Source organism: Megalops cyprinoides, chromosome 12 (genome assembly GCF_013368585.1).
Source record: "Megalops cyprinoides isolate fMegCyp1 chromosome 12, fMegCyp1.pri, whole genome shotgun sequence".
Taxonomy (NCBI): Eukaryota; Metazoa; Chordata; class Actinopteri; order Elopiformes; family Megalopidae; genus Megalops; species Megalops cyprinoides.
Genome location: NC_050594.1, coordinates 4,313,124 through 4,334,155, shown reverse-complemented (window position 1 = coordinate 4,334,155; position 21,032 = coordinate 4,313,124). Strand labels below are relative to the sequence as shown.

General features: G+C 47.0%; 2 protein-coding genes across 2 annotated transcripts; one reads left to right on the top strand and one right to left on the bottom strand.

Moving 5' to 3' along the window:
* Positions 1-498: 498 nt before the first annotated feature.
* LOC118786839 (nesprin-1-like) lies at positions 499-8,794 on the top strand. The gene is made up of 14 exons (XM_036542175.1): positions 499-564; positions 1,456-1,622; positions 1,946-2,108; positions 2,400-2,587; positions 3,459-3,609; positions 3,922-4,104; positions 4,497-4,634; positions 5,245-5,436; positions 6,020-6,281; positions 6,651-6,872; positions 7,004-7,218; positions 7,540-7,752; positions 7,902-7,960; positions 8,275-8,794. The coding sequence occupies exons 1-14, from the start codon at positions 499-501 to the stop codon at positions 8,540-8,542; spliced, it is 2,487 nt and encodes an 828-aa protein (XP_036398068.1). The 3' UTR covers positions 8,543-8,794.
* A 1,595-nt stretch (positions 8,795-10,389) lies between these two features.
* Positions 10,390-18,413, bottom strand: ccdc170 (coiled-coil domain containing 170). Its single transcript, XM_036542174.1, has 11 exons — positions 18,393-18,413; positions 16,527-16,655; positions 16,161-16,417; positions 15,761-15,905; positions 15,473-15,658; positions 14,615-14,932; positions 14,219-14,419; positions 13,512-13,685; positions 12,520-12,762; positions 11,404-11,640; positions 10,390-10,699 (listed from the first exon to the last, which is right to left on the bottom strand). The coding sequence occupies exons 1-11, from the start codon at positions 18,411-18,413 to the stop codon at positions 10,406-10,408; spliced, it is 2,205 nt and encodes a 734-aa protein (XP_036398067.1). The 3' UTR covers positions 10,390-10,405.
* Positions 18,414-21,032: the final 2,619 nt, after the last annotated feature.

Below are 21,032 nucleotides of genomic sequence, written 5' to 3'. Positions count from 1 at the left end.
AGCTGTCAGAGCAGGTAACACACCAACTTCCTGTCATTTCTCCGTTAACCTTGATACCTGTGTAAAATGTGTGATGAAAGCAAAGCAAAGTTAACCTGGGAAGGTCAGCGATCACACAGCAAGGCAGATACACAAGTGTTCAGAAGTGTGTTTGAATGAAGTGCTGATCTCTCATGATAGACAGATATGCAGGACAGTTTATCATCTTAGGAAGCTACTCCGAGTTTCTTTTGATCTATCTTTATGAAGATCATTTTTTCAAAAATATCTACATCACTGAAGCTTATTCAGCTGTAATTGGTTTAGAGAAGGCTGCATGTTTCTCTTACTTTCCATCTGTGTCGGTTTTTCTGTGTGTGGGTGTTTCTCTCTCTCACTCTCTGCGTGTGTGTGTTTTTTCCGTGTGTGTACCTCTGTCAGTGTCTGCACCAGGAGTGTGACAGGCTGACACTGGGTCACCCTCAACCCCCTGAGACACAAACAGAGTGGGTCACCCAGATGGAGAGCGCAGCCTTCCAGAACGGGGACATCAGCATCGAGGAGATGATCGAGAAGCTCCACAGGGTAAGAGGCGCAGCGTTCTGTCTCCTGGTCTGCACACTACGATGCAAATGACATCCTCAGATGCAAGTTTTGGGGCTGTGCAGTTTACGCTGCATAGCTGATTTATTTAGAAGTGACTACACAGCACCGCACAGAGCAGCAATCAAATCCTATTAAAAGAACTGTGATGTACTTCAGAGTTACCTGGATTACTTATTTATCCCTTTTGATCACACAGCATAACTCGGAGTGACTTTCTGTCATGTTATTTGTTTACTAAGTGTTTGTGAGATTTTCTAGATTTGCGAGATTATGAGGGATTTTTGCTAATTGTTGGATTTACGGATTAGACTACGTGAACCGACTCATTATTTCAAGGATAATCCTCCTAAAATAAAACAGGCAGAAGGACAAACAAATAGGAAAAGGAATAATATAAAGAATAGTGTTATGTAAAATGTTATGTTTTCCATCCCCACACATAGCAGTTTTCCAGACACCTGTATTCTGCAGGGGACAAAATTTTGTACATTGATATAGAATTCTGTATTCTGTCAACCTTAAAGACAGTTTTGTTTTATCCTGAGTTTCCACATTTGTTCATATTTCAAATATTAGCTTGCAATGACAGCAGTATCAATAGAAATTTGCAATGAATACTCATTACATATCAAACTCATGATCAAAAGTTATGCTTTAGGCATGATACAGCTTGATCTTATCACAGAACTAAACTGCAATTGTCTGCTTTGTGATCTTGTAGTCAGACTTTGCCATGAAATTTAACACCCTTTGAAATCAGCCTGAGAGACATGGCTGGCCTTGATGATGTCACAGTGGGCGTGTTCTTTTTGGGGCTGAAGGTTCTGAGGGCTGCACACTGCTCAGTCGCCTGTCTGTGTTCCGTGGCAGGATGTCCAGGAGGAGATGATGGTGGCCCAGGAGAACAGGCTGCACCTGCAGAGGGTGGGTGAGCGTCTGGCCCAGGTCAGTCCCGGCAGAGAGGCCCCCGAGACCCAGCACACACCCAGCACGGACCGCCGGCGCTGGCAGGAGCTGCTGGAGGTCACAGGGGCCAGGTGAGAGGTGGGGCCTGGGTCGTGACAGGGAGAGGTTGATGCTCGAAACCCCTGCCACGCCTCCAATGTCCAATGCTATAGCCATAAGAGTCCTCCTTATGAAAACTGGTATTGCTGAAATGATGACCAACATGGAAAAAGATTATTCTTAGAGGTATGTATGGTAGTGTGTTGGTAGGACCAGATGAGTGTTGAATGAGTAGGGGTTGAGTGGGGATTTAGGGTCAGGTGCAGGTAGGTGTTAACAAAGTATTGTGGCTGGGGCCAGGTGACGGTTGATAGAGTATTATGCTATGTGATTGGCTGGCACTGCTTTGTGACAGGATGAATAAGCTGCAGGAGACGCTGAGTGCTGTGCAGCAGCTGGACAGGGGCATGAGTAGCCTGCGGTCCTGGCTGGCCCACATGGAGACCGAGCTGTCCCGCCCCGTCACCTACCACACCTGCGACTCCCACGAGATCCAGAGGAAGCTCAGCCAACAGGAGGTGACGGCACATACAGACATGCACACACGCATGAGCGTGCGTGTGTTTGCACATACACACACACCATGCATGCACATACATACATACACTCTCCTGCATCTGTGATCGTTGACCTCAGATCCCCCCTGTCTGTCTATACAACCAGCCAGGCATTGACAAGCACGGTTTAACTGAGCCCTGACCTCTAACCCCTCTCCTCTCCGTGTAGGAACTTGAGCAGGTCATCAAGGAGCATAGCATAAGCAAGGGGCCTCTGACCTCTGACCTCTGACCCCTCTCCTCTCTGTGCAGGAGCTGGAGCGGGACATCGAGGATCACCGCGCGGCCGTGGCGTCTGTGCTGAGCCTCTGTGACGTGCTGCTGCAGGACTGTGACGTGTGTGCCACCGACTCCGAGTACGACTCCGTCCGGCACGCCACACGCTCCCTGGACCAGCGCTGGAGGAGCATCTGTGCCACGGCCAGCGAGAGGAGGCGCAGGTGACAGGCCTGCTCACTGTCCAGCTTTACCAGAGCAGCCCCTGCTCCATTCATTGCTGCTCGGCCATGCAGGGTGGGGGTCACAGATATTCTACATTGTGAGCAGATATTCAGCTCCTGCATTGTCCTCTCTCTGTATTACCCTACGTAAGAGGTTCCAGTTGAAAATGACAGTTTCCGGTGTCGTCTGTATTGCAATACTACCTATAAATACTCTGTTTTAGACTATACCCCTTCAAGAAAGTGCACAATCAACCAAGAATTAAAGAACATTCATAGCTTCAACAATGGCAGAGACAGAACTTGAGCACAGGGAGCTGAATACCTGCCTCATATATAGAACATCTGTGGCAGAGTGGTGGCGCTGTCTACATCTGCTGTTCAGACGGGGGACATCTCTATTGCATGGATCTCAGTGTACAGGCAACAATCTCTGTTGTGAGTGTTGTTGAAGTTATTTTCCAAGTTGGCACCACCAGAGGGGCCCAGTGTCCTGTCTGTTCATATCCAGGTTATGAGTGCAGTAATTTTTACATTTATTTATAACCTTGCAGACAGCCTTTCAGCACTTTCCATCTGCTTATATCATTATAATTATGGTCATAATAATATGGAAGCTGTGCCAGGTTTGGATGGCCCAGGGTCAGAGCTTGTCCCAGTATCTGTATCTGAAGCAGCTTGATGTGCAATTAATGCCGGACGCCATTCTATCCCAGGGTCAGGACCATAAAAGTAGCTCCATAATGCTGAGCACCAGCTTTTTTTTATGGCTTGCCTGGGGTTTGGTCTCGTAACGTCCCAGCATAAGGCAGACCTCCTAACCACAGGGCTAATAATAATCCAGCAAAGACGATTTTAACAATGCCACCAGGATTGAGGAGACCAGGAGCCAATGGCAGAGGTTTCTGGAGGAGTTCTCGCGTTTCGCGGACTGGCTGAAGACCTCAGAGAGGGTGGTGCCTCTGCCCGACTCCTCGGGAGTGCTCTACACCACAGCCAAGGAGGAGCTGAAGAAGTTTGAGGTACCATCACCTGTCACTCCCAATCTCCCCTGCATGTCACATGGCAACACCATAACAAAGGTATTACTGCTGGGTCGCAGTCATTAATCGCTGGGTCACGGTCAGCCCTCACAGAAAAGAAGTACATGTTAAACTATAAAATCCTACATTTTCAAATACATTATCCTACACCAGTTATTTTGTGAGGAACTGACCTGAACCATCATTGTGTGTGTATGTGTGTGTGTGTGTGTGTGTGTGGTGTGTCTGTGTGTGTGGTGTTTGTGTATGTGTGTGTGTGTGTATGTGTGTGTGTGTGTATGTGTGAGACAGGCCCTGGAGCGGCAGGTCCAGGAGAAAGTGGCCCACCTGGATCTCATAAACAAACAGTACCGGCACCTGAAACGGGAGCACCGCACCGACGCCTCCCGCCAGCTCCAGAACATGGTGCATGATGGGAACCAGCGCTGGGAAGACCTGCAGAAGAGAGTGGACTCCGTCCTGAGAAGACTCAAGGTGAGCGTTCAGGGGGAGAAAACTGACAGTCCGTGTTAAATACAGATTCATACTTTTCTCAGAGTCAAAAATTAGCACAGTATGGAGTTAACCTTGCAGTACTATTTACCTCAGGCCTGGTATCATTCCCAGTTAAAGTTTCAAACAAACCTTTTGTCTTTAGCTCCACATATTTTAAAAGCATAGATCTTATGCCACAAATTGTTTCCCTCTCAGGTTTTGTACATTTTTCATTCTATGCAGTTATAGGAGGCTATAGGAAGGAGTCCTGTAACTTCCTATAACTAGCAAAAGCTGATTAACTGTCTGTTAGCTTTTACATATTCTTAAAGCGTGTTTTGAGTAAGGGGACAGAGAGGGGTTAGTGAAGACACTCTTCCTGTCTCCCGTAGTGCTTCATAATTCAGAGGGAGGAGTTTGAGATGGCCAGGGATGCTATCCAGATATGGGTGACCGAGATGGACCTACAGCTGACCAACACCGAGTACTTCTCAGCGTGTGATGTGGAGGACAAAGTCAAGCTGCTGGAGGTGGGGCATCCGTCCCTTGACCCACACTTCATAAGTATTTGTATAATGCAGCTGCTGATGACTCATTTCACTCTGTTATTTTTCTAACAGGCCATGACTGGGTCTCTAATAAGACATTTATTTTTTACAAAATTTTATTGTGTTTTGATCTAATGCTTTTTAAAAAAAAAAAAAATTGAGCTATATTCACTTCAATGTGTTGCTTATACAGTATGTGGATTGAAGGTATATAAGTAGGTGAGCTACTTCAGCACGTACTCAGCTGTGTAAAAGGGTAATATGTAAAAGGCTATGTGTACAGTCCCAGATAAGGATATTTGATAAGCAAATTAATGGTAATAAATGCACTGTAATTTGCCCTTGTGTCTACAGATGTGGTGAAGAATGATAACAAATATTGTGCACCTTGCTACAATACGCACATGCTGTTTGTCATATTACAAACAACAAGCTTTTTTCTAGTTTAAAATTTCCTATCCTAACACATTTGCTATTTTGAAGGTATCCATAATCAACATGAACAAAGTGAAATCAGCTGATGCATCCTATTCAGTTTAATTTACGGGGCATTCGCTGTATACTGAGTGCTGTCTCTGCACTCCTCCCACAGGCCTTCCAAGAGGAGATCTCTCTGAACCGGGGTGAGATAGAGCACCTCCGCCACCAGGGGGAGCTGTTGATGGAAAACAGCGAGCCCCCAGATGTGGCCGTCATCGAGGAGGAGCTGGAGGAGCTGCACAGGTGCTGCGAGGGGGTGTTTGGCCGCGTTGAGCGCTACTACAGGAAGCTGACTGGCCTGCTGGTAAAGTGCTCTTACGCTCTCACACCCGCATTCTCTCACAGACACTCATGCACACTCCCTCACATGCACAGACTTGCCCACATCTTCATTGATTGTCATTTTCAGGCACCTACACTCTCACGCTCAAATGCGCACGCTCAACCATTATGACACATTTCACCACACACTCTCTCCCACACACACACACACACACGCACACACACACACACATATATATATATATATATATATATATATATATATATATATATATATATATACACACATGTACATTTAGGGGATTTCTTACACAGCCTCACTGAAACTCACACTTTCTCATGTTTGTACATTACACACATTCTATGTCATAACAACACTGTTTCATAGTACAAGCACTGAGTGTCTCGAAATTTTTCATTCTGAAAAATGGCATATGCTAACTTTTCTACAGTTATTCAAATTGAAAAGGCATGGGTCAGCACAGTATATCTTCAACACAGATTGACAGTTCTACTGTATAATGTCTCTTTATTGAGAGAAGCCTCAGGATATGTAGTGTGGACACTGTGTCAGAAGCTCATGAGCACCTCCTTGTGGTCATCAGTTGAGGGAAGATGAGCACGACCTCTCTGACCCAGAAGTGGATCTGGAGGAGGCGGGGGATCTGTCTGACCTGGTAGGCAGTGAAGGTGCAAGTTTGCTGAGCCCGCCCCCCTCCACATGGACCGAGCGTTTGGGGCAGGACAGCCCCGTCAGCATGGGCTCCATCCCCCTGGAGTGGGACCATGGATATGACCTGAGTCTGGGGCTGAGGGGTGTGGCTTGGACCCTGGTGTATGAGCAGGGAGACTTACCCCATGACCAAGGTGAGTTTACTGCTGATCCCTGAAACAGAGTAACTCACTATTCACCTCAAACAGACACACACCGTCCACCCCTGAAACAGAAACACACTGTTTACCCCTGAAACAGAAACAGATTGTTCACCCCTGAAAGAAGCACACTTTTTCCCCCTGTCCCAGAAAAAAGTGTTCAATTCTGCCCCAGAAAAATACTGATCACCACTGAAACAGAAAGGCATTGTGACCCCTGAATCAAAAAGGCACTGTTCAGCTTGGGTTTGGTGAACCTGAGGTCTCCCTCTCAGAAACTCATTTAGTGTTTGTTTCTCCCTGTGGTGCCCCCCCCCCCCCCCCCCATGATGATTCATGGTGCATGGTGCTTCACCCCTGCAGGTGAGCAAGGCTCCCCGGTCAAGCTGACTGAGAAGCCCCTGAACACCTGCTACTACCGGCTGCTGCATATAGAGGGCGACCTGGAGACCCCTGAGCCAGACCCTTCTCACACAGGACACATGAATGTAGTGGGCAACCTGAGGGAGGAGGATGAGGGGAGCGAGAAGGGGGAAGACTGTTCAGGATTTGTCTGTCCCACCAGCACAGAGACAGAGACAGCAGGTAACCGACGACATCCATACAACAGTGATGCAGGTGGGAATGAGGTGTGTATGGCTATGTCAGGTAGCAGGTGTGGCTGACTGTGTGTATGACTGTATTGTGCTGGAGCTGAGATTGACCATATTTTGCAGGCGGTGTGATGGAGCCATTGGAGCCGACCCCAACACAGGCGCCAAGTGGAGAACACTGCACGGAGCACAGTTTGCACCAATGGCAGCAGTTCAACCCTGACCTTCACAGCGTGAGGGAGTGGCTCAAGCGGGCGGAGGCGGAGCTGGAGCAGGGGCGGGGGCTGTCCCTCAGCGTCGACGCCCACTCTGTGGATCTCCACATCAGGAAGCTGAAGGTGAGACCTCTCAGAGAGCTGAGGATCTCCGCAAACAAGACATGGCTGTTTCTCGCCTGGGCCCACTCTCCACCACACATACTCTCACCAGCTATGACCAGCACATCCTCCTGTCCTCTCTGCCCATCGTAAAACTGGACTAGCTCATAAGACTAGCTCATCCTCTTGACTTCTCTCATCAATGAGTTTTCATTGCATCATATTACCAGGTAGCATGTCAAATTGGTAGTCCAGATATGAACCGAAGCTTAGAGCGGCTGACTTTACTTGCGCAGTGTAATGGCACCCCTGTGGCCCTTGTCTGTTCTCTGTGGTCTGCAGGGAATCCTGGAGGAGCTGGTGGAGTGGCAGCAGAGAGTTGCCTTGCTGCAGGGCCTGTCCCAGCAGCTGCCGGCCGCCGGAGAGGGCAGCGACAGCCTGGAGGCTGAGGAGAAGGTGTACGCCATCAGCACCCGGCTCACAGGGCTGCTGGGGGAGGTCAGCAGGGACATCGAGCGGCTGGAGAGGATGGTGGACATCGCCAGGAAGCAGGAGGTCAGTTTGCCTCTCGCCAGCTAAAAACCTGTGCTCCACCAACATCATTGGCTGTCTGCTCATTGCGCCGGCTCCTGTCACTGGTAGACCGTCTTGATTTGCCTGGCCTGAGTATTCTCTGTCTCCACCCTCTGTTTTTTTGGACACAGTCACAGGATGAATGTAAACTGACACAGCACAGACCAGATGTCAGCTGTCATCACCACAGGTACAGTTCCTCTCAACCACCACCAGCGTGTAGAGCTCTCACAAGCAGCACACATAATTTTCAGGGAATGATTATTTATGCTATTAAATTACCCTAAATCCACATAGTGAAACTAATTCTTTCCTGGTGTTCTATGTACCAGTCGCATTCCATGTTCAGAATGCCGTGCGGTTGAAAAAAAGACAGGAAAAGAAAACCCATGGCTGGAGGCAGCCCCATTTGAGAGAAAGAGAGGGTCAATAAATTATTTGTCCTCAACCTTAAACACTATCCAATTCCCCCAGTTCATTGTCCTATTGCTTGTGTGTGAATAGGTCCTCTGGTGGCAGCGGCACCAGTTCTCTGAAGTCTGAGGTGGGGCATTGGGTGGAGCAGAGGGCGGGGCAGAGGGCAGGGCACGGGCCCTTTCTCCGGCGCGTGCTGTGGACAGCCCTGCCCATCCAGCTGCTCCTGCTGCTGCTCATCGTCACCGCCGCCACGCTGCCACCCGCCAAGGAGGACCACAGCTACGCCCTCGCCGACATCCTCGTGCGGTACTTCCACCTGGTGCTGCACTACGTCAACGGGCCTCCGCCAACATGAATGCACAGAGACCTGCTGAGGCTTAGGGACACTTCGCCTGTCACCTCCACCCAAAGACTCCACAAATAACGGCACACAATTCTACCTCCGTAGTTGCTAAGGTCAATAGTGTCGTGTCTCTGTCCTGCTAAATGCAGCACGCTGCTTCTTTAGCTCCCGAACGTGTCAGGGTGGAGCAAAGCGCCCAGGACTCAACCATCCTGCCTTACATGAGACAGACTGTGGAGCTGCACAAACCAGCCATGGTCCAAAACAGGGAGAAAAGCAAAAAGATAAAAGACTCTTTTGACTGGATACCACAGATCTGGTTCTGCTGAAGCCATTGTTTGAAAGGACGTTCTTACTTTGATGAAAAGCTCTGGTTCTGAAGAGAAGAACAGTCTGTGAACAGACTGAGAACAATGGAAATGCTGTTTATGTGTTTATACAACTCAGGAGGACTTAAACAAAGCCCTCTTTGTGTCTGAAATACACATACAACATACCTGTATATTTATGGTTACAGTTTATTTTAAAAGATGTAAAAATGTGGCTTGGATGTTAAATAAATTAGCTCAGAATGACAAATTTATCACAAAGCAGGATTTTTAAATCTTCTTGAGTAACAGAAAGGTGTAATTACTATAATTAAAGGAATCTAGGGGCCAGCTGCAGTGTACGTACTGGTTTACAGCACACATATCTATTACATTCACAATAAAGGGTAGCTAAAATCTGGAATATAAGGAATCTTTTCAAATACCATATAAGGCACATTTCAATACATCAACTGCATTGCCATCAGATTTTAATACATTTCTATGTATTTTCCGATACTTGATATATTCTCTAATATGCTGTGTGTTGACATAGTTTTACTTTTTTCTTATATTTTTGTATTTTATACTTGAGCACATTACACTTACAGAATAGTAACAAGTATGAAATCACACCCCCCCCCTTAAGATGGTAATCAGGATCTGTGTATGCAGTAAAACACATACTTCAGTGACACATTTTCAGTTGAACTGCTATATTTTCAAGTTTTTCATTTTAAAAGCAGGTCACATTTAAACTCTGGTGTCCTTACAATCACGACAGGCACCAGACTAGCAAAGCACAGTGTTTCTCAGAATGGAGACATAACTCACGTTTATTCACTGAGAAATGCACTTCAGCAAATCTCACTACTAAGAAAGCAATATGAATTCTGCTATATGGGCTCAGACAGCCACGCATCTCCCTGATCTGACTGAGAGAGGGTGGGGATGGCCGTGTATCTCTGGGGTGTCAGGCTTGCTTCCTCCAGGGCTGCTGTCTGTTTATTTAGCACTTGCTCTGGCCTGACCGGCCCACTTAGTTATCAACAGAGGACGCACATACAATCATCAGCTGCAATGCATCATTTAATTGAAATTGCAAAGGAAAATACGGGAGTAGAAATTACAGGCAATACCCAAGCAATTAAACAAACCTGGACAAATCAATTCTGTCCATGACTATAAAAATACCACACACCACTTCTGTCAGCTGTTCCTGGCACCCCTTCTCCACCCCATCTTCCCCCCTTTTCTTTACCCTGTTTATGACTCCCCACAGGGGGGGTCAACAACATTTGCCCACGGCCAGGTGTGATTCCACTGTCTGACTCCAAACCAAATAAATTACTGCTATAACCACATCGAACTCAACCTTCACTCTTTCACTAAATGGAAATTCCGATCTACTGAATCCCAACAAGTTCCAGACAGAATAAATCATCATGACAGAATTAAACACAGGACTTGGGGAAACAGTAGCATACGCGCCAGCCTTTCAGGGATTGTGTGCAACCTATGGGTTTCCCATGATGCAATGGGAGATGGGCAGACAGGCCTCAGGCCTTTAGGTTGAAGCCTCTGTGGAGGCCGGTGGGAGGGCTTTGAGGGCAGCAATGGGAGGGGTCTCTGAGGGGGCGGAGCCAGTGCTGTGGTCCTTTTGACTGAGGGAGAGATTGGGGTTCTGCTGTGACGGACGGTGGCAGGGGGTGTCCGGGGAAAGGTGGGGGTGGTGATGGTGGTAGTGGTGGTACGGGTGGAGCAGCCACTCCAGACGCTTGATGATTTCGTAGTCTGGGACGGCCAGGGAGCTGGCGTCCAGACCCAGCATTTCCGACACCACCCTGCGGAAGTCAGTCAGCTGGAGTGAGGGGAGAGAGAGGAAAATAATGAGCTGGCAGAACTACTTTAGAGACTTTTGTACAAGCAAAAAGCCAAGTGTATGGATCTTGTTATTTTCCCCATTTTTGATTTGAGGGTGAAAGTTCTGATTGGCTGCATCCAAAGTTCAAAGGAAAGTTGAATGCAGTTAGCTGACACATCTGTCAATGGGCAGGCAATCACACGCATTCTTGGGCAGAAACAAGCTGCACATCACATAGCACAATTTTTCTTAGTAGATGCTGTTATCTAGAGCACCTTGCATCGCTAACAGTTTTTACATGTAACACAGACAGCAGTGTAGTGTAGTGTTAAGGAGCAGTAACCGAAAGGTTGCTGGTTCAATTCCCCACTGTGCCACTGCTGCTGTACCCTTGGGCAAGGTAATTAACCCATAATTGCCTCAGTCAATATCTGGCTGTTTAAATGGATAAAACTAAGTCGCTCTGGATAAGAGCATCTTCTAAATCACAATAATTTAATGTAATGTTATCCATTCATGCAGCTGGATATATACTGAGGCAAACTGGGTTAAGCACCTTGCCCAAGGGTACAACTATAGTGTCTCACCCTTGGATCAAACCACCAGCCTTTGAGGTCCCGAACCCTGTTCCTTACCACTATGTCACAGTGCCACGCCCAGTACTCAGTGACAGGTGTCAGGTGCCCGCTGTCCCCTCTCACCTGTCTCTCCGTCTTGGTGAGCTCGTCCACGGTGTGCCTGAGGGTCCTCAGCTCGCTGGCGTGGCCGTCCAGCAGGCTCTGGGTTCGCTGCTGCTCCTGCATGGAGCGGAGCCCTCTGGTCTCCAGCTCGGTCCTGGCCGTGCTCAGACGTTTCTCCGCCCTCACCTTGCCCTCCTCCAGCTCGCCCAGGCTCCTGCTCTGCTCCGTGATGGTCTGGCTCTGCTCCATCACCTTGATCTTTGGGCGGCAGTGTAGCATAGTGAGTGGTTAAGGAGCAGGGCTCGTAACTGAAAGGTTGCCGCTTCGATTCTCTGCTGAGGCACTGCTGCTGTACCCAATGGGCAAAGTACTTAACACAATTGCCTCAGTAAATATCTAGCTGTATAAACAGATAACATTGTAAAAAAACCTGTAATTGATGTAAATCGCTCTGGATAAGCGTTTCTGCTAAATCCCAATAATGTCATGTAATGATCTTACATACAGCACAGAGGAAAGGTGTCTGTCGCTATTTTAATGCTGGAAGGAACCGATCCTGTCGATGAACTCTAAACCAGTGTGCATCCAGTGGAGATTGAGCGAAGAGCGTAAACAAGACAATTCATAAGGGAGCCCAACCTAAAAACCTAAATAAAATCCAAAAATTTGGATTTACTACTTTTGAACCTACTTTTGAACCTATTTTCAAAAGTATGTCAGAATATATGTCACATTTCGCAATATATGAGTTACTAAAACTCAAATCAGCAAAAATGGATACATTTTGAAATGTATACATGAACATACCCGTTAAAATACTGAATTTCATATTTAACACACATTGACATATTTTTCATGTTTTCATTAGGGAAAAAATCATGGCCTGCTAACATTTACATCTTAATTTTTTAGATGAGCTACACAAAGACACTCATGGGCTTGCTTTCACAGGTTAATAAGTCTGTTGAGCCAGTGTCAAGTATAGGAGCTGATCTGAGCTGAAAAGAGCTGATCCCCAGGATTCTAATCCAACAGTTGCATGTGGATTTGAATCAATGCTGTTATATGACTCCTCCCCTGTATGACTCCTCCCCTTGGCAGTGGGTGTGTCTCTGCGAGGCCCCTCCCCCCGTTTACCTTGAGCTCATTGGTGTGGGCGAGCTGAGCCTTGAGCTCCGTGTTTGACAGGCGCATGGAGCCCAGCTCCTCCTGCAGACGCTCCACCTTCTTCTGCAGCTTCCTGGCCGCCAGGTGGGCGTCGTCTCGCTCCACCGCCAGGGCGGAGCGGCTCCTCTTCTCCTCCTCCAGCTGGGCCACCTTCCTGCGCAGCAAGTCCGCGTGCAGCTCCTTGCTCTCCAGCCGCTCCTTTTGGGCCTTCAGCTGCAGAGACAGGAGCGTGAGTGCATGCAGTGCATGACACTCATGCAATGCTAATGCAAAACTAATGCACAATGCTAATGCAACGCTCGCACAATATTAATGCAACGCTAATGCACAATGCTAATGCAACGCTCGCATAAAGCTCACATAAAGCTTGCACAATGCTAATGCAACGCTCACATAAAGCTTACACAAAGCTTCCACAATGCTAATGCAATGCTCACATAAAGCTTGCACAATGCTAATGCATGCTCACACACAGCTCACATAAAGCTTGCACAATGTTAACACAATGCTCGCATAAAACTCTTGCAATGGTCACACAAAGCTCGTGCAATGCATGCACAAAGCTCAAATAAAGCTCACGAAATGCTTATGCAAAGCCCACATATGTACGGTGAAGCTCCTCGACTGCTATTTCTGCAGTCTGAGTCTGTGAGGACACTGCTGTCACACACATACACACTAACACACACGACCTACAAATAACTGTCAAACAGAGCACTCTAGCAGCTTATACTCCATCTCTGGGGACTGAAGTTTTGGGGACACAGCTGTCACCAACAAACAACACCAGTGCAGGGTATGAGGGTGTCCACTCCTGACGGAACTCCATCCCCACATACTGTCACAAGGCCGCACCCACAAAATGAAAAACACACAGCTCAGCTGATACCCTGTTTTAGTCAGTGTTCCCCTCCACCCTGGTTGGCCCCCCCGCACGGTTCCTGAGCGAGGGGCCTCCCTACCTTTCGCTGCAGACTGTGGGCCAGGGTCTTGCTCTCCACCAGGGCAGCCACCTCCTGCTTCACCAGCTGCTCCGCGCGAGACAGAATGGCCTCCAGCCTCATATCAAAGCCCAGGTCTGCGGCCACCGCGGCCAGCTTCATCTTCTCCGACAGCTGCTCCAGGAAGCGCTCAAACTACGAGGGAGGAGCCGAAAGGCAAGAGCCAACTCAGTACGACCTGCGCCCAAGTCATCTCTCAGTGTTCCGGTCACCTGGACAACACAGCAAATACAGCTCCACCTGTTACTGTTCCAGTTGCTGTAACAACCAAGCGCAGGGGGCAGGGACTGTTCTTCAACCGGGACAAGTATCACTTACCACCCTCTGCTACCATCAGACAGACTCAGCTCATCAGACTTCAGCTGGGTTCATTTCTTCATTCATTGGCTGACAAGTCATCATGGTTTACACAGGAGTTACACTTATGGAATTGTGTTCTAGTTGTACATGACGGCTCCAGGTCAACCTTTAGGTAGTTTTACACTGTATACTCATTGTTTATTTGCTATTTGCATTTCCTGACTGTAACTTATGATGCTCTGTAGGTTGCCTCAGATAAGGGTGTAAGAATATGAATAAATGAATATAAAGAAATACTGGTTCTAACACTAGTAGCTCTTGCAGTAGTATCGGCAGTATTAGCAGTATTAATTCTGTCTGTGACTCACTTGCTGCCTGCCGTGTCTGAGCCCGTCCCGGACCACCTCCCCGGACAGTAACTCCACCTCCAGCCCCCGCAGCTGGCCCCCCAGCTCCCGGACCTGCTGCTCCGCCAGCTGAGCCCTCTGCAGCGCCCCCTGGTGGAGCTCCTCCTGCTCTGCCAGCTTTTTCGACACTCGAGCCAGTTTTTGCTCCATCTCCAACAAGCTCTGGAAAAACACAGGTGCACAAGCTGATACACGGACTGCTGTTACAGTTAGCTGTTACACTTGTTGACATATTGCTAGCTTGAATATTTTTGTGTATTTGCCATGCTGACATGCAGTAATGGCTTTGAAGCTGAAAGTATTGTGCAACACTCATTGATTCCCACAGCGAGGCCTGTCTCGGTCAGCGAGCCGCACCTCTCTCCCACTCTTCTCCTGGCTGCACAGCTCTCTGAGTCTCTCTCGCAGGTCATCCTCTGTAGGGGGCGCCGTGGAGCGCGGCCCTCCCAGCAGCGCTGCCACCTCCTCCCTGAACGCGTGCTGGCGGGCCTGCAAAGCCTGGGCCTCGCCTTGGCTGCCCCGCAGGCTGCCGTCTAGCTCCTGGGAGCGCCTCTCCAGGCTGCCCAGCTCCTGTCTGGAGGCCGCCAGGGCTCTCTGGCTGGCCTGCAGCCTCTCCTGAAGGCTCTGGTTTTCCGCCTCCAGGTTCCTCTTAGCCAGTGAGACCCTGTCAAACTCCTGTGACAGGGTTGGAACAGAGAGCAGAATGGAAAAGGTGAGAGTGTTTGAGTGTTATGTCAGGACTCCTCAGCCTTGGTCGCGGTCATGCACCTAAAGGCCTCTTCTCAAGACAAGTGACTATTATTATTTATTTACATATTAGACAGACACCTTTATCCTAGATGAATTATTCGAAAGTACAGTGCACTACTTGGACTTTAAACAGACCATCAGTGGTCAGTTCAGCCTTATGAACAGCTGCAGTGTAGCGCAGTGGTAAGGAGCAGAGCTTATAACTGAAAGGTTTGCAGGTTTGATTCTCTGCTGGGGCACTGCTGCTGTACACTTGAGCAAGGTACTTAACCCAGAGTTGCCTCAATAAATATCCAGCTTTATAAATGGATAATGTGTAAAATTGCAAGCTATGTAAGTCGCTCTAGATGAGAGCATCTGCTAAATGCCTGTAACTTAATGATACCATACCGATGGCTGATGGCTAACTGTTTTATTGGATGGCTGACTCTGATTGGCTGGTTTGCTGCTGCTCCTGCGCTGTACCTGTTTCAGTGACTCCAGCTCCTTGGCGCGTGTGGCGGCCTCTCCCCGCTCGCGGCCTACCTCGGCCACCAGCCTCATCACCGTCTCCCTGCTGGCCCTGCACTCCACCTCCTGGGCCTCTACGTTCTCCTCCAAGGTGCGGATCTTTCCTCTCTGTCCCTCACGCTGCTGACAGAGCGACTCCACCTAGCCGAACAGGATCACCTGATTACTCTTCCTCGCCAGGGTCCGTCTTAAAATTCTCAACCAACAGTCAATGAAGATCAAGTCACTGAATGTCATATTCACCTGAGACGCAATAAAATCCAGTGGGTCCCCTTTTCCTGTTAGATCTGTGGACATCCTTACAGCCAGTTTGAACACAAACTCCTGGTATCTCCTTTCACTCTCTGAGGCTTCCTCCTTTGTCTTGTTCCATCCGTTCAGGTACTCTCTAATTGACCAAATCACACATTAAAGATGTAAGACAGCAGTTACAACAAACTAAAAAGTTTTGTCTTCGACATGTAACTTATTTTTCTTTCAAAAGCACTCATTGTTTTTTGTCTTGTTTTCTTAAAATAAACACAGAAAATTATTTTATGCAATAAAGAAAGGTAACTCTGTGTCTCCTGCATGATGACTGCAGTGCTCTATCACAGAGCCAGAGGCCTGTGGGTAATGAGGCGTGGTTGAAAACAGAGCTCACTGTGATTGGCTCTCCAGCTCCAGGCCCCGCCCCCTGAGCTCCTGGTTCTCCGCAGTCAGCGCCTGCATGGTGGTGTCCAGCCGGGACTTGGCGGAGGTCAGAGCCCCGATTTCCTGCTCCGCGTCCCGGACCCGCTCCCGCAGGCTGCTGACCACAGAGCCCTGCCTGGCGCTTGTCTCCTTGTACCCTTCCAGCTCCTCCCGCAGCTCCTGAACCGCAGCTTCCCGGGACGCCAGCCTGGCCCGGGCCTCCAGCAGCTGCGCACCACACACGTTACAGGCCTTACAGTAACGGCTCTGGCTGTGCCACAGAGCTGTCATCGTGATGAGTATAACTGACTGATTAAAGGAAAGAGCTGGCGGTCACCTGTGATTGGACGCTCTGGTGTTTAGCTTGCAGGGCGGCCAGCTCGCTCCGCGCAGTCTCCGCGGCTTGCTGGTAGTGGGCCAGGCGTTCCCGCACCGCCACGTCATCCGGGGGAGGGGCGGAGTCCGCCTGCGGGAAGAGCACCTCTGATTGGCTACGCACATGAGGAACTGGGTTACCCGTTGAACTCAATAAACTTAGGATGGTTTGAGGCAATGGCTGAACGGCGTGTGAAGACTTCTTTGTGAGTTTACTCTGGCAAAAAGTTTTGCTTTCTAAGCTGCTTTAACTTGTTCATGGACAGTTACTGAAATTTCAGCTCAGGTCTTTCTGATGGCTCACACAGATCAGTTCTGTGTCCAGAAATATGTTTTGATTAAGTGAAGGGACTGTGAAACACACATGTTGTTGCATGACAGTCTTCACTATCTACAGGACATGTCAATGTGAAGGCATGAAACTTTGATTAAATAAACTCAAATAAAATTTGTCTGAAACTTTCAAAACCGACTATACAGCTGATGTAAATCTGATCAAGTTTCATGAAATTTGATGCAAATTTCAATTGCAATAAAAATAGAAATAATATCATGAAAAACTTTCTTCACTGAAATGTCAAATGCTTCATTTGTTTGGGAAATGAGGATGTATGTTTTTTATGGAGGTACAAGTATGGTAATAAAATAATGATTGACAAGATGCAAGATTGCTTCTGTATGTGCAAGTGCATGATTGAATGGTTTCACTTTCCTGAGAGTTTCAATCTCAAAACAGACTTTATTGGAGGAATTTGTTTTATAGAACACGTTTCTCAAGCTCACCTGGAGTCAGACACAATAATATATCAGATCTTGCAAAGATATGTGTACATATTTTCCATAATATATTATTAAATTGACACATATTCCTTTTCTTCCAGCCACCAAGTACAAATAACTTATTGAGTCAGCATATGCTACAGGGGGCAGCAGTGTAGCATACTTTTTAAGGAGCAGGACTCGTAACCAAAAGGTTGCCGGTTCGATTCTCCATGGCGGCATTGCTGCTTTACCCTTGGCCAAGGTACTTAACCCACAATAGCTTCAGTAAATATCCAGCTGTACAAAAGGATAACATTGTGAAAACCTGTGACTGATGTACGTTGCTCTGGATAAGAGCGTCTGCTAAATGCCAATAATGTAATGATGTAATTTCACAAGTAATGGAAATTTCTTACCATCTGGCAATCCAGTCCAGGCGTCCTATAACAGAAAGCAATACTAAGTTTCCGTGGTAAAATCTGTACGCTCAGAAACATGAATTATTGCAAATTGTTTAACTCAGGATACATGCCCCATTCACTACATTCAAGGTAACCAATATGTTAAATATTAATTGGAAATATTTTATTTTTATAGACACATTTCAAACTTCTGGCAAGAAATACTGAAGAAAGTTGTTCTGTTTGACAAGTTGAAAAAAAACTGAAACTTTGTGCATAATAACTTGTATATAATAACTAGCGCTGTGTAAGTGACATCAAAATGAATGACCTGTCAGATGTCAAAGCCGTAATCGGCGCTTCTTTGTCTTGTAGCTGTCACCTCCCAGCCTCCCAGCCTGAAAATATCAAAGATGAGACAAAAGTATAATATATTTTAAATAGTAAATGTTCAGTATTTAAATCGTAAGTGAAAGTCATAAATGACAGTACAGCATTTTAATTCCTGCCGGCAAGTAAAGGGATGTACCCTGCAGATGCAGTAGACCCATACGCAATATGACATCTCAACTTGAACCCCCATCTCCCGTTTTCGTGCCAGACAGCAGGTTTTACACGTTTTACCTCACTGAAACGGCTCTTCTTCAAAGTTTCAGTTGTCTGACCCGCGTCGTTATTCCTGGCATCATCCGTCGTCTTCACAGCGTAACCCCGGCCTTTTCCCACATGAAATACTGTTTCACGAACGTCTAAAGTTCCGAGGGCAGCTCCTCTGCATTGAACACAGGATAATGTTTCAACGCAGAGTTTTCAGTGTTAAGGGCACGTTTCTAGGCAACAGACAAACATGCATCTGAAGCAAACCTGGTCCTACCTGTAGGGTGAGCTGTTGCACTCATAATTTCTGTGAATTATCGAAAGCCACAAACGGTAAAACTGCACCCACAAAGCGCACTGAAATCTGAAATTGAACAGAAAATTTTACCGAGCATGGACAGCAAAAACTACCGGGAAAAGACGCGATTGAGTCCGGGTATTATTATTAGCTGCACAATTAACGTCTAAAAGTTTTAAGACTCTTTGATAATGCGCATTTCAATGGATTGTAACCCGGCACATTCGAGGCGCAGCACAGTCTAATTGCAACGAATTGAGTAGCCTACAATATGGGATCGATTTTGGTTTTAGTAAATAACAAGTACAATTTATTATAGAATACACATTAATGCAATGGAACCGATAGTTGATGGTCTGTGAATATATCATATTTAAATGTAGACAAATAATTAACATTATTGCCAGGCTATTTCAGCCGCGCAACTCAAGTCGTGCATGGTAAAATAACGCCTGCAAAGTCTCAAGGGGGTGATTTTCTGAGACGATAAATTCCCCGCACAGCTTTTGTCTGGGTGTTTTACACATAACTGTGCACCTGTAATTAATTTCTGACTGGAGGAAAGTGGGCTATCCCACACAGTCTTTATGTCATTAATGCACCACCCCCAAATGAACAGCCCCACGTGCTCAAACGGAGAGCTCGCGACACGCAATCGGACAGGCCTGCACGTGCAGCCGCCTGGCAGGTGCAGGCCCTCGTGCGCGGTCGCGCTGTCGTTTTGGCGCGCTGTGGACAGACGTTATCTACCCAGGTAGCGTTTTGGTTTTATTAATAATTATTTTCAGTTTGTCACCTACCGTGTAAGTGTTAGTATTCACTTACTGCGATGAGTTGGGGTCAGTCACGCTAGCTGCTCCTTGTAGTAAGCTAACTGGAGTAAAGTTAGACAAGAATTTAAACTGAGGAAGGTAGCTGGGCAGCGAGTGAAGCCCTTCGCTAAGCATCGGACAGCGGTTCCGTTACGGGTTCGCCCTGTGCCACTTTGGGTACCGAAGTTGGCCACCCTGACCACATTAATTTAGCTATCAGATGAGCTAACTTAAAATGTACCTGAAGAAAATGTGACAACTATTAGCTAAGTAGATATCTGCTTGCTGGGTAGTTAGCTGAGCCATATCATTTTGGTAAGTTAACGTTAGCTAGACTAAAGTTGATTGCTACCGAGAGCTGCGTCAGTGTAAGTTATGCGAATTATTCGAATAGCATGAGCATGGAAAAATAAGATGAATAAACCTCAGTAAGTATCTTCAGTGATTTTATTAAATTCGTTAAGTTCCGTGGCCTGTTTCCAGGTACTTCGTTACATTGCTGTGGGGATGGTAGACACTTACCTTGTTATCCAGCTAATCTAACTAATGTTAGCTTGAGTTGACGTTAAATTACACAAGGGAAAGTGTTAGCTAGCCAAAAGGCTTGCTATAATTCTTAGCCAGTGTCAGAATGTACTCTGTTCTGTTATCTGGTTAGCTACCTAGCTAACAAGCAACTTTTTATACGGGAAATGTGAATGTGAGAATGTTGCTTGAAATGTGACATTACAACACCTCAAACATTACTTGATGAATCCTCAGGTAGATCAGAGGAGCACTTTGTGAATATTAATAGGTGAATATAAGTACTGATGATCTGAAGGATCAGGCCCATAACCGCCCATTTTATCTTAATGCTTTGTCATATTTTTCTGTGTCTCTGTGAGCTAATTCACTCTTAAATCCTGACATTACACATAATGTAATACAGCATACATGTAATACTGCTGCATACAACCCTCTTAAGGTGACTGTAAATACTGTAAAAGTAAATACTTTTGTGTCTTTTTTTTTGCCTCAGGCACACTGCAATATCTGCCGCCAGAATGATTTGGGAAGTAGAATGTCCTCGCCAGCTCTGGAACAGTCTGGTTGGTGGAGGTCAGGGTCTACGTCCTAGTGTTGGCGGTGACTTGCCCTTCTGCAGCTTTAACAGGAAATGTATGGGCCAGGTGGAATTCGTTGAGGGCCCATCACCAGGTGTGGAGCTGACAGGAGAGGGGCGTGGTGTATTTGCTGTTAGTGTCCCTTAGTCTGCTCTGTGCAATCGTGTGTTTTCACAAATGAGTTCAGTGCTTCTGAGCACACAGAGAGAAGCCTGGCTTCTCAGCGTGACATTCTGCATCCCCTCAATATTAATTCTTATGCTCTCCTACAACCCTCCTATGGTGTTCTGTCAGTTTACCAGACAATATGCTCTTTCCAGTCTGCACCGGGGAGTTTATCTATTTATCCCTATTGGTATACACTCATGAATATGTACTTATGTAATGTAAAACACAGAATTTTAAGTGATACTCAGGTAGAATGTTAATTGTAACGTAACAGATGATCTGTAAGAATGTTCAGCTCCAAAAGATTCAAGTTTATCGTTGTTA

Excerpts from the sequence above, each read along its gene's own strand:
- ccdc170 (XM_036542174.1), bottom strand. The coding sequence starts at position 18,413 with ATGCCAGGAATAACGACGCGG. Across the intron at positions 15,659-15,760 it reads TGGATTTTATTGCGTCTCAG|GTGGAGTCGCTCTGTCAGCA; the intron begins GTGAATATGACA and ends CTGTTCGGCTAG. Across the intron at positions 10,700-11,403 it reads TCACCAAGACGGAGAGACAG|CTGACTGACTTCCGCAGGGT; the intron begins GTGAGAGGGGAC and ends CCCTCACTCCAG.
- LOC118786839 (XM_036542175.1), top strand. The coding sequence starts at position 499 with ATGGAGAGCGCAGCCTTCCAGAACGGGGACATCAGCATCGAGGAGATG. Across the intron at positions 565-1,455 it reads TGATCGAGAAGCTCCACAGG|GATGTCCAGGAGGAGATGAT; the intron begins GTAAGAGGCGCA and ends GTTCCGTGGCAG. Across the intron at positions 5,437-6,019 it reads GGAAGCTGACTGGCCTGCTG|TTGAGGGAAGATGAGCACGA; the intron begins GTAAAGTGCTCT and ends TGTGGTCATCAG.